This window comes from Pavona decussata, unplaced genomic scaffold (assembly GCF_977016875.1).
Source record: "Pavona decussata unplaced genomic scaffold, jaPavDecu1.1 SCAFFOLD_133, whole genome shotgun sequence".
Lineage (NCBI taxonomy): Eukaryota > Metazoa > Cnidaria > Anthozoa > Scleractinia > Agariciidae > Pavona > Pavona decussata.
The window spans coordinates 3,247,367-3,274,940 of record NW_028145546.1 but is presented as its reverse complement, the minus strand read 5'-3'; the positions used below and the strand labels follow the sequence as shown (position 1 = coordinate 3,274,940).

At 38.3% G+C, this 27,574-nt stretch overlaps 3 protein-coding genes across 4 annotated transcripts; 1 reads left to right on the top strand and 2 right to left on the bottom strand.

Moving 5' to 3' along the window:
* Positions 1-556: 556 nt before the first annotated feature.
* LOC146468272 (transmembrane protein 163b-like) lies at positions 557-4,025 on the bottom strand. The gene is made up of 2 exons (XM_085124955.1): positions 1,665-4,025; positions 557-1,008 (listed from the first exon to the last, which is right to left on the bottom strand). Exon 1 carries the CDS (start codon positions 2,762-2,764, stop codon positions 1,970-1,972), a length of 795 nt encoding a protein of 264 aa, XP_084981081.1. The 5' UTR covers positions 2,765-4,025; the 3' UTR covers positions 557-1,008; positions 1,665-1,969.
* A 1,278-nt stretch (positions 4,026-5,303) lies between these two features.
* On the bottom strand, positions 5,304-13,619 carry LOC146468271 (putative UDP-sugar transporter protein SLC35A4). Of its 2 annotated transcripts, none has more exons than XM_085124952.1 (11): positions 13,515-13,619; positions 12,116-12,238; positions 11,697-11,805; positions 11,019-11,183; positions 10,809-10,867; positions 10,471-10,533; positions 9,917-10,062; positions 9,192-9,217; positions 8,974-9,085; positions 7,365-7,414; positions 5,304-6,640 (listed from the first exon to the last, which is right to left on the bottom strand). In XM_085124952.1, the coding sequence occupies exons 2-11, from the start codon at positions 12,214-12,216 to the stop codon at positions 6,452-6,454; spliced, it is 1,020 nt and encodes a 339-aa protein (XP_084981078.1). In that variant the 5' UTR covers positions 12,217-12,238; positions 13,515-13,619; the 3' UTR covers positions 5,304-6,451. The 2 variants fall into 2 exon arrangements, with proteins under 2 accessions (XP_084981078.1, XP_084981079.1); XM_085124953.1 differs by lacking the exon at positions 13,515-13,619 and adding an exon at positions 13,135-13,427.
* Positions 13,620-13,658: 39 nt separating this feature from the next.
* Positions 13,659-26,378, top strand: LOC146468270 (dolichol kinase-like). Its single transcript, XM_085124840.1, has 13 exons — positions 13,659-13,845; positions 14,110-14,182; positions 15,629-15,738; positions 16,987-17,139; positions 18,804-18,967; positions 19,405-19,488; positions 20,066-20,136; positions 20,900-21,053; positions 22,892-23,107; positions 23,792-23,966; positions 24,583-24,681; positions 24,785-24,862; positions 25,772-26,378. Exons 1-13 carry the CDS (start codon positions 13,743-13,745, stop codon positions 25,915-25,917), a joined length of 1,626 nt encoding a protein of 541 aa, XP_084980966.1. The 5' UTR covers positions 13,659-13,742; the 3' UTR covers positions 25,918-26,378.
* Positions 26,379-27,574: the final 1,196 nt, after the last annotated feature.

Genomic DNA, 27,574 nt, shown 5'->3' with positions numbered 1-27,574 from the left:
CTAAACTTTTTAGACCTGCTATCTTGACGATGCCACAAGGCCCCTCACATCAAGCTAGAAGAATAAAACCTCTGTCGTTCTTAGTGTCTTTTCCGCGAGCGCCATGCAGCCATTTTGAATAATTTACACGCCGTCGACTAACCTGAGGATTGGGAGCGAGTTTCCTTCGAAAACCGTTTGGAAATTTTCCAGACCTTTTGACTTGTCCTCATTCCAGGCTATAGATTACTCAGCCTAACTTGTTCAAAAAGGTCGCCATTTTGTTTTCATAATTTGTTACCTGCGGGATCTAGCTACACGTTCGCTAAACATTTAAGTACGTTTTTTAAGTCCCCTGTAAAACAACAACAGCAAAAGAGAAAGAGAACATTGCACACGACAGTAAATTTTTCTTTCGAGTTTGTGAAATTGGACGCCTTCGCTGCTAATATTAATTGTGTTCCTGAGGTAGTTCTGCGTGTTGCACAAGTTAAACGGGTTGGAAGAATCACATGAAAAAGGATCGTGGTTGCGTTGTCTTCATTTCTATAAAGAAACGCCGTTCCTCTTAGTTAAATTCATTTCAATTCAACAACTTTATTTAAGTTTCAAACGTCTAGGTGGCCATCAATTACCCTATTAACCTGTATTAACTGGAGACACTGTATTAACGTATATGTGTATAATTTAGAAATTCACTATGATAAGACCTGATATCTACAGTATTTTAGACTGGATCTTAATTAATTTAATTATATCAAAGACTAAAGCTTAATTAGAATTCTTATGAGCTGCACAACTGATATGAAGAGCGTGAACTTCGTAGAATTTAGCAAAATCTTTCTTAGGGGTTGAATGAAGTCAAAGAAATCAAATTTCTTGTATTAGTTTGCTGTTGGACCGTAAGCCGCGCCAAAAAGTATCTAAGCGAGGGTTTGTCATATCGCACTGTGTTATTATTACAAAGTCTGAATTTGTCATAGATTATAGTTCGTAAAGGACTACTATCAAGTTACACAACAATAATTCCTCGCGAAGCGAGGGCCGAAGGCCCGAGCGTAGCGAGGTTAATAAATTTGTCGGGCCGAAGGCCCGCCGAAGGCCGCGCTCGGGAGCTAAGCCGTGAAAATTCGAGCCGAACATATATTTATATATATGTATGTATGTATGTATGTTTATATATTTCCGTGAAGGTGTCCGCATATTGCCTAGCAACGGTGAAAAACAAAGTATGAATGACGTCAGGTTGTCTGGCGTCGTCTGCAGCAAAATTTGCATACATCGGGAAAGTTTGCGTGTCGGATAAAATTTAATCAATATTCCCTGGATCCAGATCAATCTCTCCAGAATCTTTTCCCTTTCTTCCAGAAATCTTTTTTGTGAAAGATTGCATTGAAGAAATTACACGTTTTGTGGCCGCGGTAAAATAATTTTCCGTGGGAAATAAATTCATCGAACACGACAGCATTGTACGCCCGTTGTACATTTCATCTCGTCAGAAATAGATTTTTAACCGCAAACCGCAAACTAGCCTGTGGAACTACGAAAAGACCATGCTCATCAAAATAGTTGCTATGTTCAGAAACCTTTTAATCTCCTCATTCGATGCTACAATACGAGTAAAGAGGGCTTTCCACCCAGCCCCAGCTTCGCGAGGTTTTGCGAGTCACGTATTTCTAGTATACTGTTGATGCGTCGGCAACATTCAAAATACCGAGACTTCTCGTCTCTTTGCAGCCGAGCCAAAGAGGCACTGAGACTGATGTTCATGAACCTGCTCATCAATGAAACATTATGTCGACAACTGTAGTTTTCGTTTAAAACATTTATAACTTATACATAATCACATTTAAAATCAATTTCATGTCAATATGATATCCTCTGTCTCAGTGTATCCTTAGGATTTGTTTAAAAACGGACTCTACTCGAAGTTGAAGGTAGAACCGTTTTTCAAGCCATTTGGCACTTGAGAGAAAAAGCTGAAAGAGCTTCAAAATTCTCGCTTGAATGATTGTAGTAATTTATCTTTCAGGTTTAATTCCATAATTTCGATAGCCAAAACAACCCCATATATTAGCGAAAGAAGGCCAAAAAATGCCGCAACTGCGTGGTCTAGGAACCAGAGGCTGTGTTTTTCACGAAAAATCCACGTTGATGCCAGAAGTCCAATGTCCATGGCTGCTGCAAGCCCAGAATCTACCGCGAGAGCTTTCAATGATATGCTCCGCAATATCGCTGCGACATAACATTGTAGAAAACACAAAAGACTGTAAATAACAAATCCCACGGTAAGAACAACCACCATTTCGCCAGTTTTTGTGGGATGGTCTTTGATTGCAAGGTGATACAAGGAAATAGCTAAGGTTGCAATCCCTCCTGTGATAAACGTAGCTGCAATGGCAGAAGTTGCTTTCTTCTCTCGGATCGGTCCAATGTCGCCATTGAGGTCATCTCGAAATCTCCAACATACCGCCAGCACGTTGATAGCTGCAAAGAAAGCGTCAAACCCGGCTGCAAACACAGCAGAACTTTCAGTTGCTTGCGAAGCTATGAACGATGCTAAGCTGATACCAATGGCTGCGATAAATGAAACTAATGCAAGAATTACAGCCACTTTGGTCCAGCGCTGGCGGAATTTAAGAGGCAACGGTTTCTTGGAGCTTTCGCGCTCTTCGGCTAAATATGAACTTGCACAGCCACGAGCATTATCTCCATCTTCGTCTTCGCTTTCTGAAGAAACAATTATTTCGTCATCCTCATCCATGGGTCCGTGCTTCTCATCCATGAATAAAACTTGAAACAATGCGGACCAACGTTTAGTCACAAGTCATTTTTCTCGCAGCTCGTCCGTCAAGAAAACAGTTGCGGCGTGCACATATCGGAGCATATATGATAGCGCTGTTTTTGAATTTGACTTGATTACTGCTACATGAAAAACACGCCCCTGTATTCGGTTAAAAGTGAAGAGCTTTCTTCTTAGAGAACAACAGGGTATTTAGACGACCGTTGATATGTCGTCTGAAACCAGAGGTAGCAATGACAATATCGTGCAGCTTTTTTGTTGTCACATGGGCAATGTACTTGAACGGAATTCACCAAGTCAGCCGTGACGGTGAATATGCAAAATTTTACCAGTCATAAATTAATTTCCTAAAGCGGAAAAAAGTCATCGTCAATTGCAAGAAGAACTCGTTGTTTTCTTTGGAGCTTTGTTAAGTAAAAGATTTCTGAAACAAAGTTTTTACAGTTTTGATACATCTGTTATGTGAAGAGTGAAAATGGAAACACTTTGAAAGTATACTGTACATCCGGTTGTTTTGAACAAGATTGAAGCTTGAATATAAATGGACTCGCTCGACATAACTAATTGCACTGAATTATACACTAAATTTGAAGGAGAAACAAACAAACTAAGCAATGCGGAATTTTCTTGAAGAACACTATACCCGAGTCATTCAAAGTGAAAGCAAGCATCCACACATACACTTAAGCCGGATTATCATTTTTAATCCGGATTAATTATAAACCCTTTCTATAGATGCACGTATAGAAAGAAAAGACGCTCCGAAAACAGAGATGTCAACGGTTCAATTATTGACGCATGGACGGCGAAAAAGAATGAAATCAGATATTTTCGTCAACTATGGACGTCATAACAACATCCTTTGAATGTACAGAAGTCACAAGAAATTGGCATTGTCGATCGTTTTTAAATCCTTAAGTGTGGACGGCGAAACGAATGAAAACGGCACGTATGGAAGAAAAATATACGTTTTCAAATAAGAACGCATGTATGACTACATGTTAATTACATTTTAGTTAATTAATTTGTAGGTTATATCAAGGGTGGATCTAGGTAAAAGTTTGATGGGTGGTATTCGGTTGTTTTCTGAGTGCTGAAACATGAAATTCGTTTAGTAGCTCTAAATTCTCGATTAACGAGATTTATTGTGATAGTTCTGTGTTTTTCTCTATTATTCCTAAAATTTGAAAGCAATCTTAAATGCTTAGTTGTATGCAACAGCCAATTGTAACCCCACCCAACCTCGGGGAGCAAGGAAACACAGGATTTTTTCCCGCCAATTCTGGGTCAAAGTGTGAATGATATTCAGTTATAAATTAGCAGTTATGAGTTGTGGCGCACAAGGAGCGGTTTGTAACTTTTTATATTGCATTTAGTTTTTCTATCCAACTCAAGTCCTAACCAAACATTTAATGACACATTTGACCAACCACACCGCGATAAAAAAAAAAATCTATAGGAAGCAATTCGAACTTTATTCCAAAGTGCAAAGCGCGGGAAAATATGTTTGAGTTTGGATTTGCCACGGTTGTTTGAAGAACACTGAACAGCATGTTTAAAGTTACCGTTGTGTGACTGTTGATATTATCAAACACGCAAAGAAACAATTCAAAATTAAAATTGGCGCGATATATGGATCAATGGTTTTACCGCCAATTACAGTCACTGAGCTAAGCCTAAGAAAACAACCACTACGGACCGGTTCAAGCAAAACTGCTTGTCGACCACGAGGAACTCGTAATTTCGATGAAGATATCTTGTCAAGAAGTGACTGCGATGACCGATAGACAACAAAAGTAATCACAACTCACTTTTATGGTACGAACCAATCAGAACGGGAGCAAAAACATGCAACCTCCTACTGGTGTCAAGCGCGGGAAAAACAGGAACGGATGCCAAGGGCGGGAAAATGTGCAACCCGCGTTGCCAAGCGCTGGAAAACTCATACAGCGGTTTCAATCGAGTGCGAAAGTAGCTATTTCGTATTGCTCTGGTTCTGGTAAAAAAAATAAAAAACATCCGCAACTCTGCGCCATTGGTTAACAAAACTCGTGCCACTTTTCAACCAATTAGAAGCAAAACTAAAATCCAATATAATCGTGCCTTGTCAGCACGCATTTCCCGCGGTTGGCGCCGCTTACCAGACTTTAACGAATGTGTTTGCATCTGTTGTGGTTGTGATTGGTCAGAGAAATTATTTTGGTTTTGGTTTTTCAAAATTTCATATATAACTCACTCCGCCACTCATGATCAAGAACACAACCAGTTTGAACAAACAAGTACAACTGAACTCGTAAATGCGCCTCCTGTGTTTGTCACATTTTCATTGGTCAGTGAAACGACGCTAGAATTTGTCAAAATTACTGGTTAAATAACAAACATGGCAACAGCACAGACTGAAGCACAATGAACAAACGTAAAAAAAATAGTTTCTTCGCTAAAAAAAATTGATTGCAACCCCAACAGGACTGCCAGTTGAAAAGGGAATTCACCTTATTTTAAAATTACTTCTTACGTAAACTTGTCAGTAAATGTTGTGAGTAATTTTATCACTTTCTTGAAACATAATAGCCTTGCGTCTGTTTAATGTTAAATCCTTACAAATTAATTTAATTTGATTTGCGTTTAACGCCTTTGCTTTACATTTGAACTTAGGTAAAATAGCTTTGAACCCTTTCTACATTTATTTGAAATTAATATATTAATTAGATTTACTCGACTTATTTAATACACCACAATAATCACTTTGTTGTATATACAAATGTTACATGTAATGAAACTATAGAACAAATGTAGTAAGAGGGACTTTAAAAAAACAGTTGTATAAATAGAATACTGAAAACCTATCACGCTAAAATAAGCAGCCAGCGAAAATTTACAATGTCAACAAATAACTATTAATTGAAAAAAAAAATGCTTACACGACCAAAAGAACAAAGTAATGTAGTTTCTTTATACAGTTATTATTTTGATGCGTAATAACGTGGTGCAAATTGTATTTTCTTCACAGTTGAAATAAAGGAGAAACAAGTGATTCCTGAAAGGAAACGCGGGAAAATTAACGAGCAAGAAAAGCCCAGCAGAAATAAACAGGGAAGAAAGCAAGTGATAGTTCAAATTCCTTGCCCTGACGGCCACATCACAGCGCCTCGCCGTCTGTGATCGAGTCCACTAGTCCAATCTGCGGTATTTTCCCCCAAACTCTCAAAGGCTGTGTCATCGATTCCTCTCAGTCGAGTTTTACTCATAACTCTGCTCAAATTTTCACGAAAATCACTATCGACGACAGTTAAAAGTATCCCTCTCCTTTTTTAAAGTCGACGAAAGCCCATACGAGTTGGGGTTCATGACCCTTTAAACGAGTCATTCAAACTCTTTGTATGAGTGAAGTATCGATCGAAGACTTGAATCGTTTGATCACGGAAGACGTTTGTTTGCTTTCATTAGCTCTCCCTGCTTTTTCATCCGTTGGTTTTTAGGTTTAAAACATCCAACATAGTTAATTTTTAACATGTTCCCCTTTTCCTCTTTAGTATTTTGTTAATCTCGTGCAAAGTCGTCTCTGATCCTGCTGGGAAAGTTTCTAGTTAAAGTTTGGGCAAAGTAGAATTTTATTCCAAAGAAGTAATTGATTGGTAGGCCAAATTTTCTTCTGGTTGGCTTTTCAGTTTAACTGTGATAAAGTTTGAGAGCCAAGATAACTAAGATAAAAGCAATATTAAAATAGAGATTGAGTTGGAGCGAGAATATCGCCATGGATAATGCGGTGTTAACAATCATGGCGCAAGCGATGATAAGCAAGCGTATGAGATTGCTGGAGTGCTTCATCACTGCTGACAGGATAAGGCCGTTCATAGCCTGCAATGAAAACAAAGTCTAGAGTTACTATTATTGAAGGCTGAACAGGTTTCTCAGGTTTTCTACACCAAACACGCGCGCTCCAGCTGAGTTGAATCGCGCCGTCTCATTGGTTACCAATTGCAAATGAAGAGGTTCGCATTTCTTCTTTTGGACCGTTCGTCTTAACTTGACATCATCATCATCATCATCATCATCATCATCATTCGTTTATCATCCGAACTTTTATGCGAACCTAAGAAATTTGAAATGCTGTTTTCTCGATAATACAAATAGAATTGTATCTTACAAGCTCTTCAGTCAATAAGCCTTGTTGTTGTTGTTTTTTTTTTTGCTCACTTCATCTTGGTACAGTCGTACCCGATAACTCGAACCCTCGCTAACTCGAACCTCGCGCTAACTCGAAACAATTTTTCTTTCCTTTCAGGTCATTTTCCGATATAATTTTACCCTCGATAACTCGAACTCCTGATACCTCGAACCCTTTTCAATTTCCTTTGAAGGTTCGAGTTATCGGGAGTCGACTTTATCTTTACATCTGGAACAATTTTCTCCCTCTGGAGGTCAATAACGACCTACACAGGATAATGAAATTGAAACTTGAAATTATTATGCCAAACGCGAGATAGATTCAGAAGTAGTTATTATTAATATTATCCCCTTCTGATAGAACTAATTAATACCAAGTGCGACAAACATATGATCGCATCGATTTCAAAGATACCTGACAGAAAATGATGACCACAGTCCACTTTGAATAACCACGGAAAAAGCCTGTGAAAAAAGCAACGTAATTTTGATGCATAGCCTTATCTAATTATCTAATTATCTTATCTAATTTTTGTAATTTTGTCTTATATATTTTATTTTTTAACCTTTTGTATATTTAATCTTTATAGGACCTTTCTGAAAACCACATTTAGTGAATGAAAGCTTCCTAATAAAAGATTATTAAAGATCTAAATCTGCGTTATTATGTAAGTTAAGTTTTTCTGTTTTCCAGCATGTTTGTAATTTACTGTAATTTTTTTCCATTATGTTCTTGTGCTCGTCTTGTCCCGCCTCGACTAGCTTTGTGGCTATTTGCGGGACAAGCCCCTTATGTAATCTGAATTTAATTTCACTGTTGAATTTTATTTTACTGTTGTTGTTGTTGTTGTATAGCTGTTAATTTAGCTTGCACTGTTAATTTAACTTGCACTTTTAAAAAAGTGTTCTACATGCATGTATCTCCTTGCACTCAAGAATTTTAGTTTAGTTTGCCCTGATCAGCCAAAGAAAGCTATTTCCCTAAACTGAGGTAAATTTCACGTCTGTTTTTAGAAAACTACAAACCGAAGCTGGAATTTACGTTTGACCTCCCGCTGGAGTTACAACTTAGTATCTCTGGTACTAAGTACATATAATTCCTAATACCAAAGCAGAGTTAATGCTATAAATTAGCTTCTAGGGACCCAGAAGCCCTCTCCGAACAAAGATTTTACGGGGTCTTTTTCATGAAAAGAGGCCAAAGATAGATGTAAATTGGTGGTGTACATGTAAAATTAATATTTTCAGATATGGAACATTTTACAAGTTGCTTTGTCAGCACAGCAGGTTAAATTGGTAGCGTAGAGTTTTCAGGAGTGTAGTGCAGAACGATTCCAAAAACAACCATGTTGGCAAAAGGTATTCAATCCACTGTACTGAAATAAGATGGTGACTGGTGCATTTACCCATAATTCTTAGCGTACGAAATCCCTTAAACCGCTCATAAAAACGCAAAGAAGAAAAGTTCTAAAATCTTCAAACTTAAGTCTCATTCACACCAACAAAACATGTTTAATGAAACCAGGTTAAACAAAATTAAAATTGGTAACAGAAAGCTGAACCATTGGCTTTGACATAGGATTCAAGTAAACTTTAACTTATCCTTTCATTTGTGCTAAATCTGTAGTCGACAAAAATCCGAAAGTAGCTTTTATGAAGGATACGACTTTAAACTGTGTTTAACTAAACAGCTTTTAAACGTGTTTAAGCCTTGGTGTGGATAGGGCATAAGTATTCATAACGTTGTTAGTACACTAAACAGGGGCGAATTTCGCAAAAAAAGATGTCTTTCTATGTGCCTATTGGCTGTGTTAGCTTCGCAAGGTATTGTGGTAAAATGTACAGCCATCTTTTTCCGTCCGGCAGATTATCAAATCTCTTTGTAATGGGAACATAACCCTTCTTGGTGAAATCTGTCCTCCACGCTTGACGCACCAGTGCAAACTTTATGCGCCAATAAACCCAGCTGCTAAAGGGAAAAGAAATGTAACTTGTTTGTCATAGGATCACTTGAATGCACTTACCGGCTGATGTATCGTAGCCAGCTGCTAGTGAATGTTGTGACGTGGTGTAGGCCCAGAGGTTAAAAATCATTCCATACAAGTACATCAAGGTGTTTTGCAAGTGGAGAGAGAGCTTTGAAAGAAAAACGTAACTTTTAATTTAATTCTCAAGCACGCAATTCTGGACGTTTGTAACGCATGTGCATAATTTAAACAAGAAGTCTGAGAAGTGATCTTACCTTATACTGTCTCTTTAGAATGTATTCTAGATAAACATAAAACAAAGACAATAAGAGGGGGTTAGGGTTAGGTGAAGATGGAGCTGGCCTTTGTCACAAAAGGAGGCCAACAAAATGCCATTTGTGTTGATCTATTTAATACGAAATTTATTAATATTTTGCCGGCAATGAAATGGGAGCAAGTGTTATGCATAAAGGCTCACTGTTCGCGCCTTTTTTTTTTCAAAAGGAGATGGTTGAGGAACTTGTGACATTCTCTGTCAGCCTCATAGACGTAACTTTTTTCAGTTTAGTTTTCCTTTTTCTTGCTTTTTGGAGATAACAGTATGTACAAGTACGGTTGTACTGAAGGGCTACTCTGTTAAAATAATTATTTGTACTACTATTGAATATCATCATCATCATCATTATTTAATTATTTTTATGCCACAGCTCTAGAATAAGCTCTGGTGTTTTACCCTGGTGAAAATCTTTGCAGGATCTTCTAAGATCTTCAAAGATCCTCAAAGATCTGCAAAGGTCTTGTAAAGATCCTTCAAGACAAGGATCTTTTAAAGATCCTCACAGATCCTAGAGGATTCTGGAGGATCCTATAACGATCAAGATCCTGATGAGGATCCCTTCAAAGATCTTCTAAGTACAGCTTGGGATACCGTGCTTGGATGTATTCTTAGGACGCAATGTTTTAGCCTACGGAACATTTCTTACTGTGACAGACTTTTTACCTGTTGAAATGCCTGCCAGACCTGACATTGTGCAGTAAAATATCATCAACAGGAGACCAGTAGCTGTGACAAATATCTGCCTTCCAACATTAGTGGAGTTGTTACGTACTTGTATGATGTCTTGCATCGTTTGCAGTCCACCATAACTGTGGGGAAACGTTGTTCAGTAATTAATTAAAAATTTAAACTACCAAATGAGTGGTTAGTGCTGGGAGGCTGATTATCAGTGGACTGGCAATGCAACAATCGGTAGGCAAGTAGAAAGAAATGATTAGCCAATGGAATATGTGCAAATATGTAGAGCTGGGTTAAGGCATTTCTTATGATTCCTTCAAGGACAGTGCCTGCTATTGTTACTGTACATACATATCATTTTGTGCATCATCGCTGGGATGGTTCAAGAAAGTTTACTCTTATTTCTAAAGTATGGTGCCCACTAATTCAAAGATACGATGTATTTTTGCACAGTTTATGACTATGCAGGAAAATAAATTGCATGGTCATAAACTGTACAAAAATACGTCTGTATTAGGAGGCACCATACTTAAACAAACCTGTTGAAACAGCCGGCTAAAGTTATCAAACCAAGAGCCATCCACTGCTTCTCAGAAATGTTTCTGAAGATGAGGAAACAAGAAAAATGTAAGTAGGGAAAAATGTATACTAAGTAGTAAAAGAGTTTCGACCTTCAGCATTCATGCAAGCTTGTTCACTTATTACCATCCACACTTCTCTTGAATCATACCGTGCATGCTTCTCATCTTTTTCCGGACAACCTTTTTTACAAACAGCTACACGGTATACAGCTAGCTCCTGATGCTACAGTGAGGTACAGTTCTGAATCATACTAGGCATCACAGAGATATGTATTTACATTAATTTCCAATGTTACCTCCTTATAATGAGCCAATACAAGATTGCAGTGATTCCTGTCTTGAAGTTGCACAACACCTGCAGACAAAAGAAAATAGGTTGACTAGGTCTAGACATCTGGCAGACAGAAGGGGGTGGGAAAGGGGGAAATAAGTTATGTGGAACTAAGAGTAATGGAGAGGAGTAAGGGTTAAATATACAGGCTTTTATGGTGATATCATCTCAGTACCTGGAAGCTTGCTGGGTCAAGGTAAACTTGTACATGCACCACTGTGTTGTTACTGATGCAGTATAGAAGAGCAGGGATTGAGAAAAACATGATCATTTTGATTGGAGGAAAATGTACAGCACCACGCCACATCTCTGGGATGAGCAAAATCACTGAAAAAAGAAACTGAACAAATAATGATCAGTTAATGAAAACACATTAATTCAAGTTACACGTCTTAAACCCCTGTACTGTTGGGAAGGGGAGGGAGGGGTTAGTGGGGCACCCACCCTTTCCCTTCATACCTCTACCCTCTGGGCTCCACCCCCTCCCCCTTAGTACTGCGCTGGGCATTCAGTAATTTTCTCAGTATAGGCACCTGCTTGCAGCTTACTTCACAGTGAACTCCCTTGTGGACAAAAGGCCCTCTCTCCTCCTTCCCCCCCCCCCCCCCCATACTCCTGTTACAATATATTATAAATATTTGGTTTTCTCAACAGAGTTGATAAGGTAATTTGACCACCGTAAAGAGATTGGAGTGCTGATGTTTTGAGTGTTAGCCATTCTTTCACTCTAAATTCCCTTATCCATTTATAATAATAATAATAATAATAATAATAATAATAATATATTAAGCTACCTGTAACACTACAAAACACTTTGTGAGGGCTGTCCATCGTGATGATACTGTAATAGTACCTTTATAACTTCACTCAGCAAAACTACAGATGCTGAACTGAAAGGAATTTTTCCCTTGTCATCTTTACACAAGTTGATCAATATTGCATGAGAGCCATAGATAAAAACCCTGCAATGGAAGAAAATAGTTTGTTTTTAAACATTTAATCTATACATAAAGAGATATCTATCTTGGCTCATTATAAACCACAATCAACATCATGAACATCAGTAAAAAATACATTAAACCTAGTCTGATGTGTACACTTCTCTTCAGTTATCCTCGAGGGAGGAAGGGAGGGAAGGGGGGATGGGGGCATTGTTGATAAATAATTGCAGTGCAAATGTCTGTGGGACCCCCAGCCCTCCCTCCCAACATGCAGCAGTTCAAGATTGTTTTGTAGTCAATGACAGTCAAGTGTTAAGAAAGTATTTCTCACCCTGCTACCATCATAGCCTTCCATAGCACCTTCATTAGTGGACCAGAGAACTGCTCAGAGACCGACGTCTGAGGCAGGCTGGAAGATCTTGACAACATCATGATGAAGAGAGCATGCACTGGTCTACAAAAAGGCAAAAGAAGACATTAATCACTGAAGCTGTACCCACCTACAGTACCTCAAGTCTTTCCTTGGGAAGGTGGAGTGGGGGAAGGGATGGCATGGGAAGTCATACAGTGTATACTTACCTCTCCCTCCAGAATTTAATAGTAAGAAGTCATCGCCAAATCTGCTACCTATGGTGGGGGTGGGGGTGGGGGGAGGGTACACAAAATTTTTGGTGGGGGTATGCGACTCGGTTCTTTTCAGTCTTGGCCTTTAAAACCCATATCTATTTTCAGACCTGGTCTCTAGAATGCATACATTTTCAGACTTACAGACCAAAAAAATGATTAAAATCTTCACCTTATTTCAGACTATAACAGCTCAAAAACCATATCCTTTGGGGCATATATAGTTTTATTAGGGACTGCCCCCACCCCCCCACCCCCCATACATACAATATAAATAAACTGCTAAGAGAGGCCCATCACATACGTGTGCTGCAGTCTCGATCTGTAATAGTCCAACCACTAACCCATACCTGCCAACTCTCCCGGTTTTCCCGGGAGTCTCCAAGTTTTTCATGAAATCTCCCGGTCTCCCGGGTAGAGCACCAAATCTCCCGGGCAATACCTACCGCGGTCTTTTTGAGATATGTTTATTAATATTGGTTATTTCTGGTCGGGTATTCGCTCCCCCCCCCCCCCCCCCTCCCCCCACTGAAGCCCTAAATGTAGGCTTGATGACACGGTTCTGCTGGGACCGCGGAACAAAGAGAACAGATTTCTAGACGTCTCCAGATTTTTGTACTCCGGGGGTTGACAGGTATGCTAACCATACATTAACCCACCAATATTAAGACCCTTCTAAGCGAAAATTTATGAAAATGTCTACAATAACTTGATTGTTATGCCTACCAGCAGTGCAGCTTCTAGCAACTTTTTTCAGGAAAGCAAGCTACTTTAAATTTGCAGACTGTAAGTACTGCAGAAGTAACTGCGTTTTGTCAGCATATATTTTTTTTCGCATTCCCTTGTTACTTTTTAACAAAACTATACCACATTTTTTCGCGCCATTTGAGGTATGCCCAACCAATCTGAGCCCTTTCCGTTTTGTACGCTTATGTCGTCACAGAGAGAAAGATACTAATTAATAGAACGTCAATAAAGAATTAATTAAATTGTGCGAAAGCGAGGAAATTATCTTAACCTTTACAAGCTAATAAACGACAAATGGATACAATCCAGGTAGTGAGTCAAAACTATGCATAATACAAACAGCTTTCACTGAAACAAACCTAAGCCTGGCGCTGGCAAAATAACAGGGTTTTTGAAGAACGTTCTTTGTAAGAAGACATCAACACAAGCTTTCCGGAAATGCTGAACAAGCACTTCCATTGTCAGTCCCAGGGCTTAGAGCGAGCACGGCCATTCGACCCGGCGGCCTGGAGTTTTCTGCACAGATAGAAAGGAATGCATGTTTGACGTTTTTTTGTGACCTTTGAAACATCAATTTTCGGCTAGAAATGGTTGGAGAGGCTGTAATAATTACTGGCTCTAGCCTATGTGTATTTTGCAGCCATTTTGAGTGGAGGAAAAACGCTGGCTATGTCTTGTTTCACATAGTTCGTGAGTAACTATAATATGCTTCCATTTTTTGGCATGTGTTGGTTGACCATTTTCATTTTGGAATGAGATAACAGTTGTACACTGTAAGACGTATAAATCCTGTTGTTTTCACGTGTCTCACAGTCAGATTCAGTGGCTAGATTGAACATGTTATTGATTATTTTTTCAAGTGTGTTTTGCACCCATATCAGGTTTAATATATTATTTTATTTATTTATAATATTTGTTTATTTTTTTGCTTGATTTATAATATTGTATTTTCAGTGCTCTGTGTAGCTTGTCTTCCTTCCATGAAAACGAGATGGACAGTTGGCATTAAAAAATGGTTTAATCTCAGGCAAGTGATAGTCTAACAAGTTATGAAAGATTTCATCTTTTAGCCAGCACTCCCCCTATATAACAAGGATTGCAAGGGGGTATAGGATTATTTTTTGTTGAAAGGAGCTGCCAAAGTTTGGACCCTTTGGATTAATAAATTATATTGCGGACATTGTAATATTGGGGGACAATGATGCATTTGTACATGTACATGTATTTTATCTTGACGTAGGGCTGTACGTTGGTCTCAGCCTTGAAATTTAAACTCACAGAAACTTGGACTTTGCTTCATTGATGAGTCCACTGGCAAAGATGAGAAGGCTGTTATTTATAGGCAGAAACATATAAATATATTATTGTTACACTTGTTGCATCTTTTGCATGAAAAAGTTGCAAGTGTTCATTTTATTAATGCAATGCTAAGCATGGTTCACAAATTTGTGAGATAGGCTCAAACATATTAAACACAAGAAAAAGCGTTAGGGTGTTTCGACTTTGTGGTAAGCACAAATTTAGCACTACTGTTTTTTTTTTTTTAATTTTTATTGAGTATAAAATACAAAGCATGGAAGGTTACAACTTAATAATAGTTTATTTACAATTTTTTTTACTCCACTGCACAAGGTGACATATAGATCTGCATTCTTGTGCTCGTACTAAAAATTAATGAGCTTATGGTTGTTATAAGCACAAGCATTCCTAAGATAGGTAAAGCCTAAACATAAAGTATATGTAAAAAAATTTTCTCTCAGGTGTAAAGGAGCAACTATGTGGAACAGTCTACCTGATGATATCAAGAACATTGATTCTTTTGATCGTTTTAAAAAAGGCTTAAAATTATATATTCAAAATCAGCCGTGTAATTAATAGTAGAAGAAATATGGTTAATTAGTAAAATTATACCTACAATGTAATTAGTTTACTTGTCATTAGTCCGCCTTCTGTAATTAGTCTTAGTAAATTGTGTTAATACTGCGGAGATCTTTTAAAAAGCTCATTAGAGCTTGCTGGATCTCCTGCCTTATCCGATACTACATGTATATGATTATGATGTATATGTTTGAATGAAAGAAGGCGAATAAAGAAAACTGATTCTTTTATATGTATATGTAACCATTATGTATGTCTAGTCCATTGATGTTTCCTGTAAATTATCTTGTATTTATTTATTTATTTTTGTATCAGGGCTCCATTATAAACTAGCCTTGCTAAACTGGACACCCTGTATGAATATTGATTTAAATAAATAAAAAATTTTCTCTTCATAATTGCTTATCTCAGACCAGTTACATGTAATGTACATGAATTTTATTTTCAGAAAAATGTTACTGTACATGTAACTGGTCTGAGATAAACACAAACACAAGCATGTTAAAACATGCTTGTGTTTAATTTGCACAAGTGTAAACCAGGCTTAAGCTTTTTCTGTATTGCTGGTCTACAATGAAGCCTCTTTATTTCCTAGGCCATTTGCTGATGATGGTGTGGAAATTGGATCACTTCTAGTTCCCATGGTTCTAACAAGTCAAATGGCTTTTATTGAGAGGTGGGATGATAAAAACCTTCGAGTGACAGGTACTGTGTTCATTCACATAATAATAATAATAATAATAATAATAATAATAATAATAATAATAATAATAATAATAATAATAATAATAATAATAATGCAGTTAAATGCAATTTAACGGAGTTAACAACAAGGAGTGCCTGTTCCATCCTGTTATGGCCAGCGGCATTTGCGAGATGTGCATGTACCAAGACCCGTCATGCTCTGGGACCATTATGCATCTTAGCGTGGTCTGGTGCATTTAGCGTTAAGCCATTTTGGTGTGTTCGGCAGCTTTTTAGTGTGCTTTATTCAGTGTGGGCGTATCACAAACATTGTGACTCAGTTTATAAGCGGTTTCTTCCCTCCTCCTTCCCTCCCCTTTTCCACTGATGTTCTCAGTGTGACAGGTGCCTGATTTCTTCCCTGCCGCGTGGGGGCTCATGGCTGGGTTGCCAGGATTTCCCAGCCATGGGAGCGGTCTCCGTCTAGGAGCTGGCTGCCAATAGTGGAAGCTCCTAGGTATCACAGGCACCCAACCCCCACTTAGCAATGCAGTTGTTAAATAATAATAATAATAATGATAATAATAATAATTATAATAATAATAATAATAATAATAATAATTATAATAATAATAATAATAATAATAATTATAATAATAATGCCTCCGATCAATGAAAGTGGTTTTCAGGAGGGTACCCTAACATAAAAATTAAAAAAAGTGTAATAAAGAGCTTATTAAAATACAATAGGAATCAACTAAAAATGTATAGTAACCTATATACATGTAAGGACAAAATTAATATTATTTTGGTGGTTAAAATCTTTAGTTAAATTTCTCTTAAAATTGATTTGGGCATTGGTCATTTAGTTCTTTCAGCAGGGAGGCCCAATCCTTCATAGCCCTAAAAAATGTGGTATTATTATTAGTGGCTGGTGATAAACAACTTTAACTTAAGTTACGAATGTTTAGTTTATCAACAGAATAATGATAACCTAAGGTAAAATGGGACATTGTGAGTGTTAGACCTTTGTCAGGGCAAATCCGAAGGGCTAAGTCTTGAAACATTTCAATTTACATTTAGTTATCAAACCTGCTGATAAACCAAACACTCCTTTCTACTCCCCATTGACGCAGCACCACAGTTTCTTTAGAAACTAAACCCCTTAACTTAAGTTAGTGTCAGCTGATTTGTTTTTATAAATATTTAATTATGTAGTACACTGTGTATTTTATAATAAATTCTTATTTAATTTCTTTGTTATTCTAGTCGTGGATAGATCTTATTTGCTGGCTTCTCAGCTCATGAGTATGGTCACCGTCTCAATTTTACTGTTTTTAAATAATGAAAAACCATTGGTGTCCTCCTTCTTCTTCTTCCTGGTGACAACCTGCACTGGAGCCACAATAAATGTTCAATTGGGTATGTGCTTTAATTACATTGCACTGTAACAGTAGATGTTGAAAGAATGTCTTTTTTATTACTAATCCTCTAGGCATTTTATGGTGAGTTAAAGGGGAAGTATCACTCAAATTTGCTCTCATTTCAAAACCCAAAAATGTTTGTCTGTCAGCGGAAACAAAGATTGAAATAATTGTCAAGTTTGTTATAAATTATCACCCCAGTGCAATAAAACTGTTGATTAGTACGTCTGACCAGAGACAGAGTAGGTCAGAATGGATTGAAACTTGAAAAATGTTAGGCTAATGTTTTTCAAGCTCTTGCATTTTTGTTTCCAAAATATGCACTAGAACAGATCACGAACAGATTCCTTTCAAGAATTGAGTTGATTTCTTTCACCTCGTCATTCTAGAATTATTTGGCAGCTGATTGAAGGTCTCATTTCATCATTTTCAATAAAAGATACCAAAAACCCCATGATACTTTCCTTTTAAACTGAAGAGTATTATTTGTACCTTGTGCATGTCTGAGTTCTGGCAATCTAAACTTACTGAACTCTGTTAACTTATTTTTGTGTTGGTATATGGATTATTTTGATGAGTCGATCATGCACAGACTTGGCTGATCCAGACATTATTTGATTTTTACTGACTTACTCTGTGGGTCTTAATTTTTGGGATGTTGAAAAAATGAAAAAATAAAGATCCTTTTTGCCCAAAATTGTTGGACTTCAGGGTATCTGAAATCAAGCATATTATTGTTGCATTAACAGTAATTACTGATGTGGAGTTGTGGTGGTATCCTGGTTAGCATGTCAGATCTTTGGTCAGAAGATCGAAGGGTTGGTGATTTTAGGGTACACTGAAGGGGGGGATCTGCTTTGCCACAAGATAATTTTTTTGACAAACATCACTGTCAGTAACTTCACATTGTCTCCCTCTCTCCAAGTTTGTCAATAGGTACTAGTTACAAATTGCTGGGAGTACTTAATCCTGTGATAGACTAGCATCAAAACCAGAGAAAAAAGGGAGCTTCAGCGACAATGACAGTGATGACAGCAAATGAATTCATTTCATGTTTTTTTTTTTCAAATGTTGTTGTGATTATTGCAACTTGCTTAATGTCAAATGTAGGTGAAATTTTTCAAGGAGTTCAGGAAATCTTGGATACTGCATGCGAGTTTAGAAAGACTCAAAAGAAAACTTTGTTGTTGTGCGTGACGTCCTCCATAAGATGCCCCATCATGAAATTTCACAAACTAGTTGTGCAGTGAAGGCAAAGAAAATGTACAAGAAATTTAATTGTAAATAATTATGCATGTTCACAGTTGTTGTTTTGATTATTAAGCCTATTGCTTTTTTTATGTTCTTGTTGCCGTCGCCATTGTTATTGCTAAAGCTCCCTTTGTGGTAAAAGTGATCAAAGAGGAGAGTGAAATGATGTTGTAATAGTCATCAGAATTTGAAAAAAGTAAGTTGACATTTATGGTGGGGGGGGGGGGGGGGGGCTTTTTTCTTTCATTGATAAAAGCCCTGAGTCCAGCCATCCTTTTCACAGATATATCCTGCTGGATGAAATGTGACAAGATCAGACCTATTATCATGCCAATAACTTTTTCCAGCAATCATTGGAAAAGTACAATGAAAAGGCTGTAACGTTTAGTGATGTTTGTTATTATTTTGAAGATGCTGATATCACTCGAGTGTCAGTTTGTGTGTTTGTATTCTTCCTCATTCTTGTTGCTGTCCTGCGATGGCTACCAAGATGCTTTACTATTGGTGAAGCCATGATTGTGACACAGTCAATAGCTTTAATGTCAACAGATTCATTTACAGATCTTGGAATAAAGGTATTGAGGTTAATTAAAATTCAGAAAGCTTACAAGCCACTGCTTAGTTGAAAAGGTGCTCTTTTAAATAATTATTAATACATGTCAATTACAAACAAAAGATACATGACAGTACTTACATGTACATGTAAGACAAAATACCATTAAATCTGACCATTCATGAAAGAATTCTGTGATAATTAATACCTCTGAATGGAAAATGAACAATGAACAGGGTCAATAAACATATACACTGTAAAAGAACTTGTGTCACTAAACTCCTTGTAAGATATTTCTAGTAAAATCATTTGGGCTATAAATAACCCCATCAATGTTTACTTGATTGCCAGTTTTTGTTATAGAAATTGTTAGTGATCATAATGTAAACTTCTTTTTGCTAATTATGACAAATAATTTGTGATAAAATTTGTAATTTGTAATTTGTTGGTTCTTTGTAGTTATCTTATCTGTGGCCTGCCTTTCGTAACATTGTTGGAATTCATGAAGAGTTTCCAAAAAGCACTGAAACACTGTGGATTCAGGTACTTCTAATTTATGTAATACTGGTAAATAAATAAGATGCCACAACACTGCATGACAGTTACTGTTTCTGTGGCCAAACACACTCATTGTTAAAGGGGAAGTATCATGGGTTTTTTTTATATCTTTTGTTAAAAATGATGAAATAAGACCTTCAATCAGCTGCCAAATAATTCTAGAATGATGAGAGGAAAGAAGTCAACTCAATTCTTGAAAGGAACGACGACTTGTGATCTGTTCTTACTAGCGCATTTCGGAAACAAAAATGCGAGAACTTGAAAAACATTAGCCTAACATTTTTCAAGTTCAATCCATACTGGCCTTAACTCTGTCTCTGGCCAGAGGCACTAATCGACAGTTTTATTGCACTGGAGTGATAAATTATAACAAAGTTGACAATTATTTCGTTGTTTCTGCTGACAGGCAAACATTTTTGGGTTTTGAAATGACAGCAAATTTGCATGATACTTCCTTCTTAATTCTATTTATATGGCAGCACATGTACTCTCTTTTCTTTCTAGATACAAGTATTTACTTTTAAGTTTTTGGAGAAGCCTACAATTTGTGTTTCTCTTTCAGGTATTAATAATTGGATCATTAACAACAGGGCTTTTGTTGCTGCCAGTATTTTATTATCTGTCTTTAGTGAGGTGAGTAGACATTGGACCCAGGATGTCACTAAGAGCTGGCTACTGGCCAATTTCACGGTCTGAAAGAGAGCTTATCATCGGCTGGAATTTCAACAGAACATGTCAGATACTTGAGGCTAATTATTGTAAAGGTGCACTGAGTCCAAAAGAGCCAGCTGGGTTATTAACAAGCCTGCTAAGGTTTTTCTTAACCACATAACCGTGAATCCAGAACGTTTTTTAAAGTAAGCATCCAGAGTAAAATGGTTTGGCCCCTGAATGAATATGTATATGTCTCTGAATATTCAGAATTTTCTGAATTATTCGGATTATTCACATTTTCCGTCTGAACCTCATTTCCTTTAAGAAAAACTTGAAGCCCCCTCCCCAAAATTTGCCACATCCTGTAGAAATTGGCAACTTTTTTTTATCTCAAAACCAGTGAGTTGCTGTTCTGGGACAAATTATTAGATTTGATAAGAAACAAACTCTAAATTCGTATTTAACAGGTTATCAACTGAGGTACAGTGTACCAAAAATTATCTCAAGAAAAACCAAACAAATGAAGACACAAACAAACAAAAAAAAAATGCTGACAGAGGAAGTCTTACAAGCTTAAAGACAAAATTCTCCTGAGGGAAAATTCAGTTGAACCTCCCATAACAAACAACTCTTGTTAGCAATCACTTGTCCTTCATGGTGGATTTTTTTACATGGAGTTTACTGGAGTGTTTTTTTGATGTTTGTTCCATACTTATAAAAATTATTTTTTTCCTGTCTTCAGAGACTATTGGGAGAAGGTTGCAGGCCATGTAGCTTTCTATGCCGTCATAATTTTTACTTTCCTTGCCTTGTTGTTACCCTGGTCTGTCCTTATCTTGAGAGGTGTGGATCCATTCACATGGCTATGGAAATATTTGACAACAGATGATGTTCGGGTAAGCCTTTGCTTTGCTTTTAGCCGCGAACTAAAACTAACGTTTCCCTTAGCTCAGTCTTCCGCAACGCTGATAGCCTGCAATGCAGGCGTAGTTTTGGAGCGGGAGCGCTGAATGATCCTTCGTTGCTGTCATCTTGGGCGAGGAAGCGCGAGAGGGCTGGAGCGAGTCAAAAGTGACCCTAAGGGAGAGGACGACTGGCTGAGAAATAATGGAGGGGGAGGGGGAGAGGAGGGAAAACAGCCTTCTTCAAATACGCGAACTAAATTTATTATTCAGCGCTCGCCCATGAAAAACGCCTGCACTGCAGGCTACAACGCTGAAAGCTGTCATTCTGGTAATTAAGCCTTTGCTCGCTATTTTTAATTTGCCGCGATGTCTGTTCGGAAAGACATTACCCGCGCCTCAGAAGTTCCTTTAGCAGGTGTAGCTCAAACTTCCGCAACGCTGAAATCGGATATTAGGGAAAGCCTTTGTTCGCTATTTTAGCCACGATATTAGATTTGCTAACCAAGTAACGTTGCGCCTAGTAAAAGAGGTTGGGGAGGGTATTGGCCAAAAATTCGGCACGTATCGGAATATGCCTTAACTAAAATTTTAGAGGCACGCCAAGGTTCTTTTCGGTGTAATGTCTGTTTACTGTCTGTTTGGAAAGACATTACTCAGATAAATTGTAAAGAAAAATAGCGTTTCGTTTAGCTCAAACTTTCACGCAACTCTACAAAGGTAATCCTTTTAGTTTTTGCAAGGGAAAACAAGTCGTTTAAAGTGTAAAAAGGCCAGTTAGCATGATTTTTGGAAAACCGATAGTAGCTGGCTAATTCAAAGTCCGGGTAATAACATTTTCGTTCTCTAAAATTTTCGGTAACTTAAATTTTCAGCTAAAGAATTCCTTACAGACCAAACTGTGTTAGCCTGCACAAACTTGCTTTTTAAAAGGTTATATAATGATATGGAAATGCAGGAAACAACGTCTTAATTGTTATGCTTTAATGTTGTCGTTGGGCGCCCATGAAACTTGATTATCAGATATATATTTTATTAGATCTTTTGTTTTGTAGTATCGCTATATATTTTACAAGTTGTGTCCGCATTTGACCTGCCGCCGGGCGAGTTAAAATATAACACAGCCTGATATTTTTACTCGAACATTATATGGTGTTCCGCTCCGGCGTCTCCTCGGTCTCGGAAAACTGATCCCTTTTCGGAAGGATAATGTCGGCCGCGCCGAGAAATAAACGTGGATATTTTTCGTATCAAATTATAAAGTTTATTGTTCATACATAAAAAGAAAAAATCAACACCAGAAAGATTGCATACTCATCAACAACTTCTGTCATCTTAAATATTTCTTCCGAATTTTCTTCCGTCGTTGGGGTATTAGTAGGCTATTCCGCGCGCTCTCGCGTCCTCAAATGACGTTCCCGTTCTGTTGCTAAATCAGCCCAGTGAGCTTACGCAATAGGACGGCTGAGGGAAGGGGACGGTGAAATGTCATTGTGTGACCAACATGGTATCTTAGTACCTTCTCATTTTTAGGCGATTTTCGACTAAAACTGCTGTTCTCTCATCTGTAACAACCTGAAAACCACGAGCGGTTGGAATGTTACAATCTACAATCTACTTGGCCACTTGGCCACTTGGTCACACAAGCACAATTTGCCGTACCACCACATCATTCGTCCTGTTGCGCAAACTCGCTATTAACCAGCCCTAATGAAATCAATTAAACAAGAAACAAGAAAGTTTTAGTTCCAGGTAACGAAACATTCGTAAAAATTGGCTTTATAGACTGATGTGATATAGCATAGTTAAACTACTGGTGTCTTTTCTTTCAGTTGCCATTGATTGGGTACTGGTTGTGTGTTGTTGCCGTTGCTGTTGTGTTTGTTGCGTGGAAGAGCAGATATTCAAACTCCAACGCGTCAAGCACCGTTGTTCGTAAATTTTTCCATCTGTTGGCACTCGCCATCTACATCCCAGGTGTTATCTATGAACCTTATGTCACGCATTTGGCTTCTTCAGTTGCTTTAGCTGCGTTTATATTCATAGAGGTGTGTGAACTAAGTAATTTGTTTCAGTATATGTAATTATGCTGTTCAAGGCAAATGCGTCATACTTTTCCAAGATTTTTAATACAAGGCACCCTTTTCCCGCGCTTGTCACGGGCTGGCTGTTTCGCGCTTGGCACTGGTTAGTGGGTTGCTTATTTTTCCCGCTTGCATTCCTTTATCTGTTTTCCCGCGCTTTTTACCGGCTGCCTGGTTTTCACTTGCGACGCAAGCACAGGCGCAAGCACAAGTACAAGCATAAAAGCTTTATGTCAAGTGAAAAAAGAACGCAACACAGGCACAAGAAAGGAAAAATTTTGATCCTTGCGCTTATGCTTATGTTTACGTCGAGGCCGTTTACACGGTGAAATAAGCACTCTTATTGCGTCTGTGCTGGCGTCACTAGTAAAAGTTAAGTGGTGTCTGTTTTCCCGCGCATACAACAAGTCGCCTTTTTCCCCACGCTTTCCACCGGTTGCAGCTGGTTACAATTTTTCCCGCGCTTGCAATCGGTTGGGACCGGCGCACGGTTTTACTTCTAGTTCTGAATGCACAGGCAGGGATTGCATCTATGTAAATAGCTTTCAAATCACCGCTGATTGACTGTTAGCGAATGGGATGTTTTGACGTTGTATACATATAGCGAACCGAAGTTAGTCTTTTTCTCTTTCTATTTTTTTCTCGCAGTACATCAGACTATACAGAATAGGCCCGTTTGGGGACTCAATTCACTCGGCTCTACAGGTGTTCTTGGACGATAAAGACTCTGGCTCCCTGATTTTGACCCACGTGTATTTGTTACTGGGTTTAGCTGTACCTTTGTGGTTGTTTCCTGTGGATTATAGCAGACCTGATACTACTGGTGAGTATTGAATCCCAAGACATGCAAGACAGGCCAAAAATAGCGGAGGCGAGATGTGAAATGCTAGAAATTTCAAGGGCGGACTAATCACCCCTCTCCGTGCAGTGACCTGTCACCATGCCTTGCTTGGATGCATGGTTTCAATAAAAATTAAATAACGAAACCAAACTGCTTGGGATGACGTTTCCTGTTATCATGGGATGGCGGGATGAGACAAAACACAACGAAGTGAATTTGAGGCCTTTTTACTATTATTTGGTCATCGTTAATATGTAATATAATTTTTCATAATTTTTCTCTCGTTATCTTCGTCTTTGTACGGTGTTCTCTGTAGTTTTCACGGCAACAAGAAAGTCAGTTTTCCGCACGAGTAAAGCAGCTTCGCTGAATCTCAAACAGTTTTGCATGAAACCCAGGAATGTTGCTAAACTTTGTAGAAACTCTCGAAAATGAATTTGGCTAAGATTGCATGAGAATTTTTACATCAAACAAGAGCGGAAAGTCAAACTGTCATTAACTGTGGGTGACTTACCCTGTTTTGGCCCGTTCAAAGAAAATACTGTTGAAACGCTTTCAAAGTTTCGTTTGTTTTTACAATTTCATTTCTTTTCCACAGGTTGTAAGCTTGCACTGTATTCTGGGATACTTGCACTCGGCATCGGTGACACAATGGCGTCAGTTGTTGGAAAGACTCTAGGTCGCTACCGCTGGCCAAGTAAGTAGCCATTGTTTAAAGCGACGTTAGGTTACTGTAGCCTTGCTGCTTTGAAGTTTTTAACACTATCAGTCTTGATTGTAAAGTGTTGTATTAACCACAGATAGCATAAAGACAGTGGAAGGAACGTTAGCTTGTATCATATCACAACTTCTGTTTGTATGGACGTTACAATGGACAGGTATTTTAAAACATTTTTCATTTCTACTTCTTGAAGATGCCTTTACTCAACAAAATGGAGTCTGAAAACACCTGTTAGCTGTTAGCAGTTGGCAAAAATTGTAAGGAAAAGGACAAGTCTCTATTCTCGTCAACTTTTTCATTAACTTCTTGTTTCAAATCTCCAAATCTCACACCATCACGTGATTTTACGACAAACTGGGATATCCACCCCTTACTCTCTCCTGGGGAACATTCGGTTCACTGCAGTCCCCTCGCATGGCCGCACCTTTCCTTTGGGTTCCATTCTCCACTAAGAAGCCAGTTCACGGGCGAGAACTAACTGGTTCAACCTATCGTTTCTAGAGACGAAACGATTCAGCGCCATGCACATGAATGCATAACGAAAGGTTCTTAACAAGTCCTTTGGCCTCAAACGCACACTTTGCGGTACGAATATTACCCGGATTTGTCGAACAGTGATTTTTTGGGCAAACATTTGTTGTTCGTCTGGTTAACGTTATGAGTCTCTAGTATAAGGACGGGCACAAGACGCATTATCCGTCTGGACGAACTATCTTCTGTCCTGCGTCTTGAAAGCGTCCTCTAGTATAAAAACGGCCATTGAAACTCAGGGGACTCACAACGGGAGATAGTTAGTCCAGAAGGATAATGCGCCTTGTGCCCGTCTTTATACTGGAGACGAATAACCAGACGAGCAACAAATGTTTGCCCAAGTTCGTCCAGATGGATAATGCTTCCTCTAGTATAAAAAAAGGCCATTGAAATTCAGGCAAGAAACGAAAAAATCGTCGCATCCATGCGCGCAGGTTCGACTTTCTCGCGCCCTGGATTAAAAAAAAGAGAGCCTTCGGTCTTGTGTATCCTTTGTAATATACAAATGTGTCTTTTGTTCTGTTTCTATTTTCAGGTCTTTTGTCGTTACCAAGAGAACGTTGGTTACCAGTCTCCGCCGAAGTGACGGCCGGGTCTCTGTTGGAGGCCTGGACATCCCAGATCGATAACATCATACTGTCGCCGTTTTTGTGTTCACTGTTGATGTACAAGTGTACGTGAAACTGATCGTGGACGCTTGATAAAAAGGCTGTGATCAAGGAAGTAACCAGGGCTAGTGTGCTTCCATCCAGAGTTTAGGAAGATTGGACAAACTAGTCGGTTACTCTGTTGAACGGCGCTTAGCTCTCCGATTTCCGCAACATGAATCCGATTACCCAGGAAATGATATGACATAGAAATATGTGCGTAACAGAGAGAAGGTCTTGTTGAGAATATATGGGGACGGCTCTATTTGTGCGTTTGTCTCAGTCCTCTTAGAAGAATAAACAGAATCATAAGCATAAAATATCCCCCAATAGTGCCCATTTACCACATCAAGTCCTTAACGCAACGGTTGGAAGGTGCTCTCTCTTGGCTCAGTGCTAGCTGTCGTTGCAGTTTCGCCTGCTGTAGCTGAACTGATGTAATTTTTTAGTATTGCGATTTTATTCAGGAAATGATGAATAAAATCATAAAACGCAGCCTTCCGTTTTTGTTTTGTTTTGTTTTGTTTTTTTTCAGTTTATTATTGTTATTGTTATTACTGTATTATTATTATTATTATTATTATTATTATTCGTCACCGTTGGTTGGCAGATACTTGGCGCACGTAGCCCCTGAATTAGTGAGTAAAACGAGCTGTGTCTGGCCCAGTAGTGCTACCTTTCTTTACCATTGTTTACGTTTTCAATTAAAAGTGAAAGGAAATTTATCACGTTTATAGAAAATACTTGAAAAACCCCCGAAAATAAATTCTATATATAGCTTTGTTGTCCTCATGATGTCGCCGTAAGAAACTTGTTAGGCTTCTCAAAACAAAAAATGTTAGGCTTCTCCTGGTCTAAAATTAGAAATGGGTAAAACGAAATCAGAGCAAGTGACCACCGGCAATCCGACATTTACAATGGTTTTCCCAGAAAATATACTTGGAGAGGTCAGTGCGGTTTCGGTGCCAGTGGTTTTTCCCCAACAAGCATTTGCTTGAGAAAGTTATTTCAATCTTCCCCACCCCTAATCACGAGGGACAAGACCACAAAAGAAAAATTCCCCACCCCCGAGCCGCGGAAGCTGACTCAGTTTTAGGGGAAAAAGCTGAGGGTTTGCCACCAAAGGGATTGAACCTCTATTGATGAGGAAACCGTTGTTGGCTTATTTCCAGCAATTTTGACGCAAATGCGCGCATAGGTTTCAGCTCGAAAGGAGAAACGGGTTACGTACAAAATAACGTTTTTACAAGATCAGGATTGATGATCACTTAAATTTCACGCCTTGTGATCGTTGATTCGATTTTTTAAGAGGGATCTGATAAATGAAGTTCCATGCTTATTTCAACCTCGAAACAAGTTTATTTTAGTTCTGGCATTCAGTCTTGAATTCAATTAATTATCTTCGGTTGGAAACTGAAAACTCCGTTAACTCAACGGGTTACGAACAAAATAACGTTTTTACAGGATCAGGATCGATGATCACTTAAATTTCTCGTCTTGTGATCATGTATTCCATTTTTCAAGAGGGATCTGATAAATGTAGTTCCATGATTATTTCAACATCGAAACAAGCTTATTTTAGTTCTGGCATTCAGTCTTGAATTCAATTAATTATCTTCGGTTGGAAACTGAAAACTCATGAAAGGTACTATGATCTACTATCTTTTTAAAGCAAAATAATACTTGTTTGG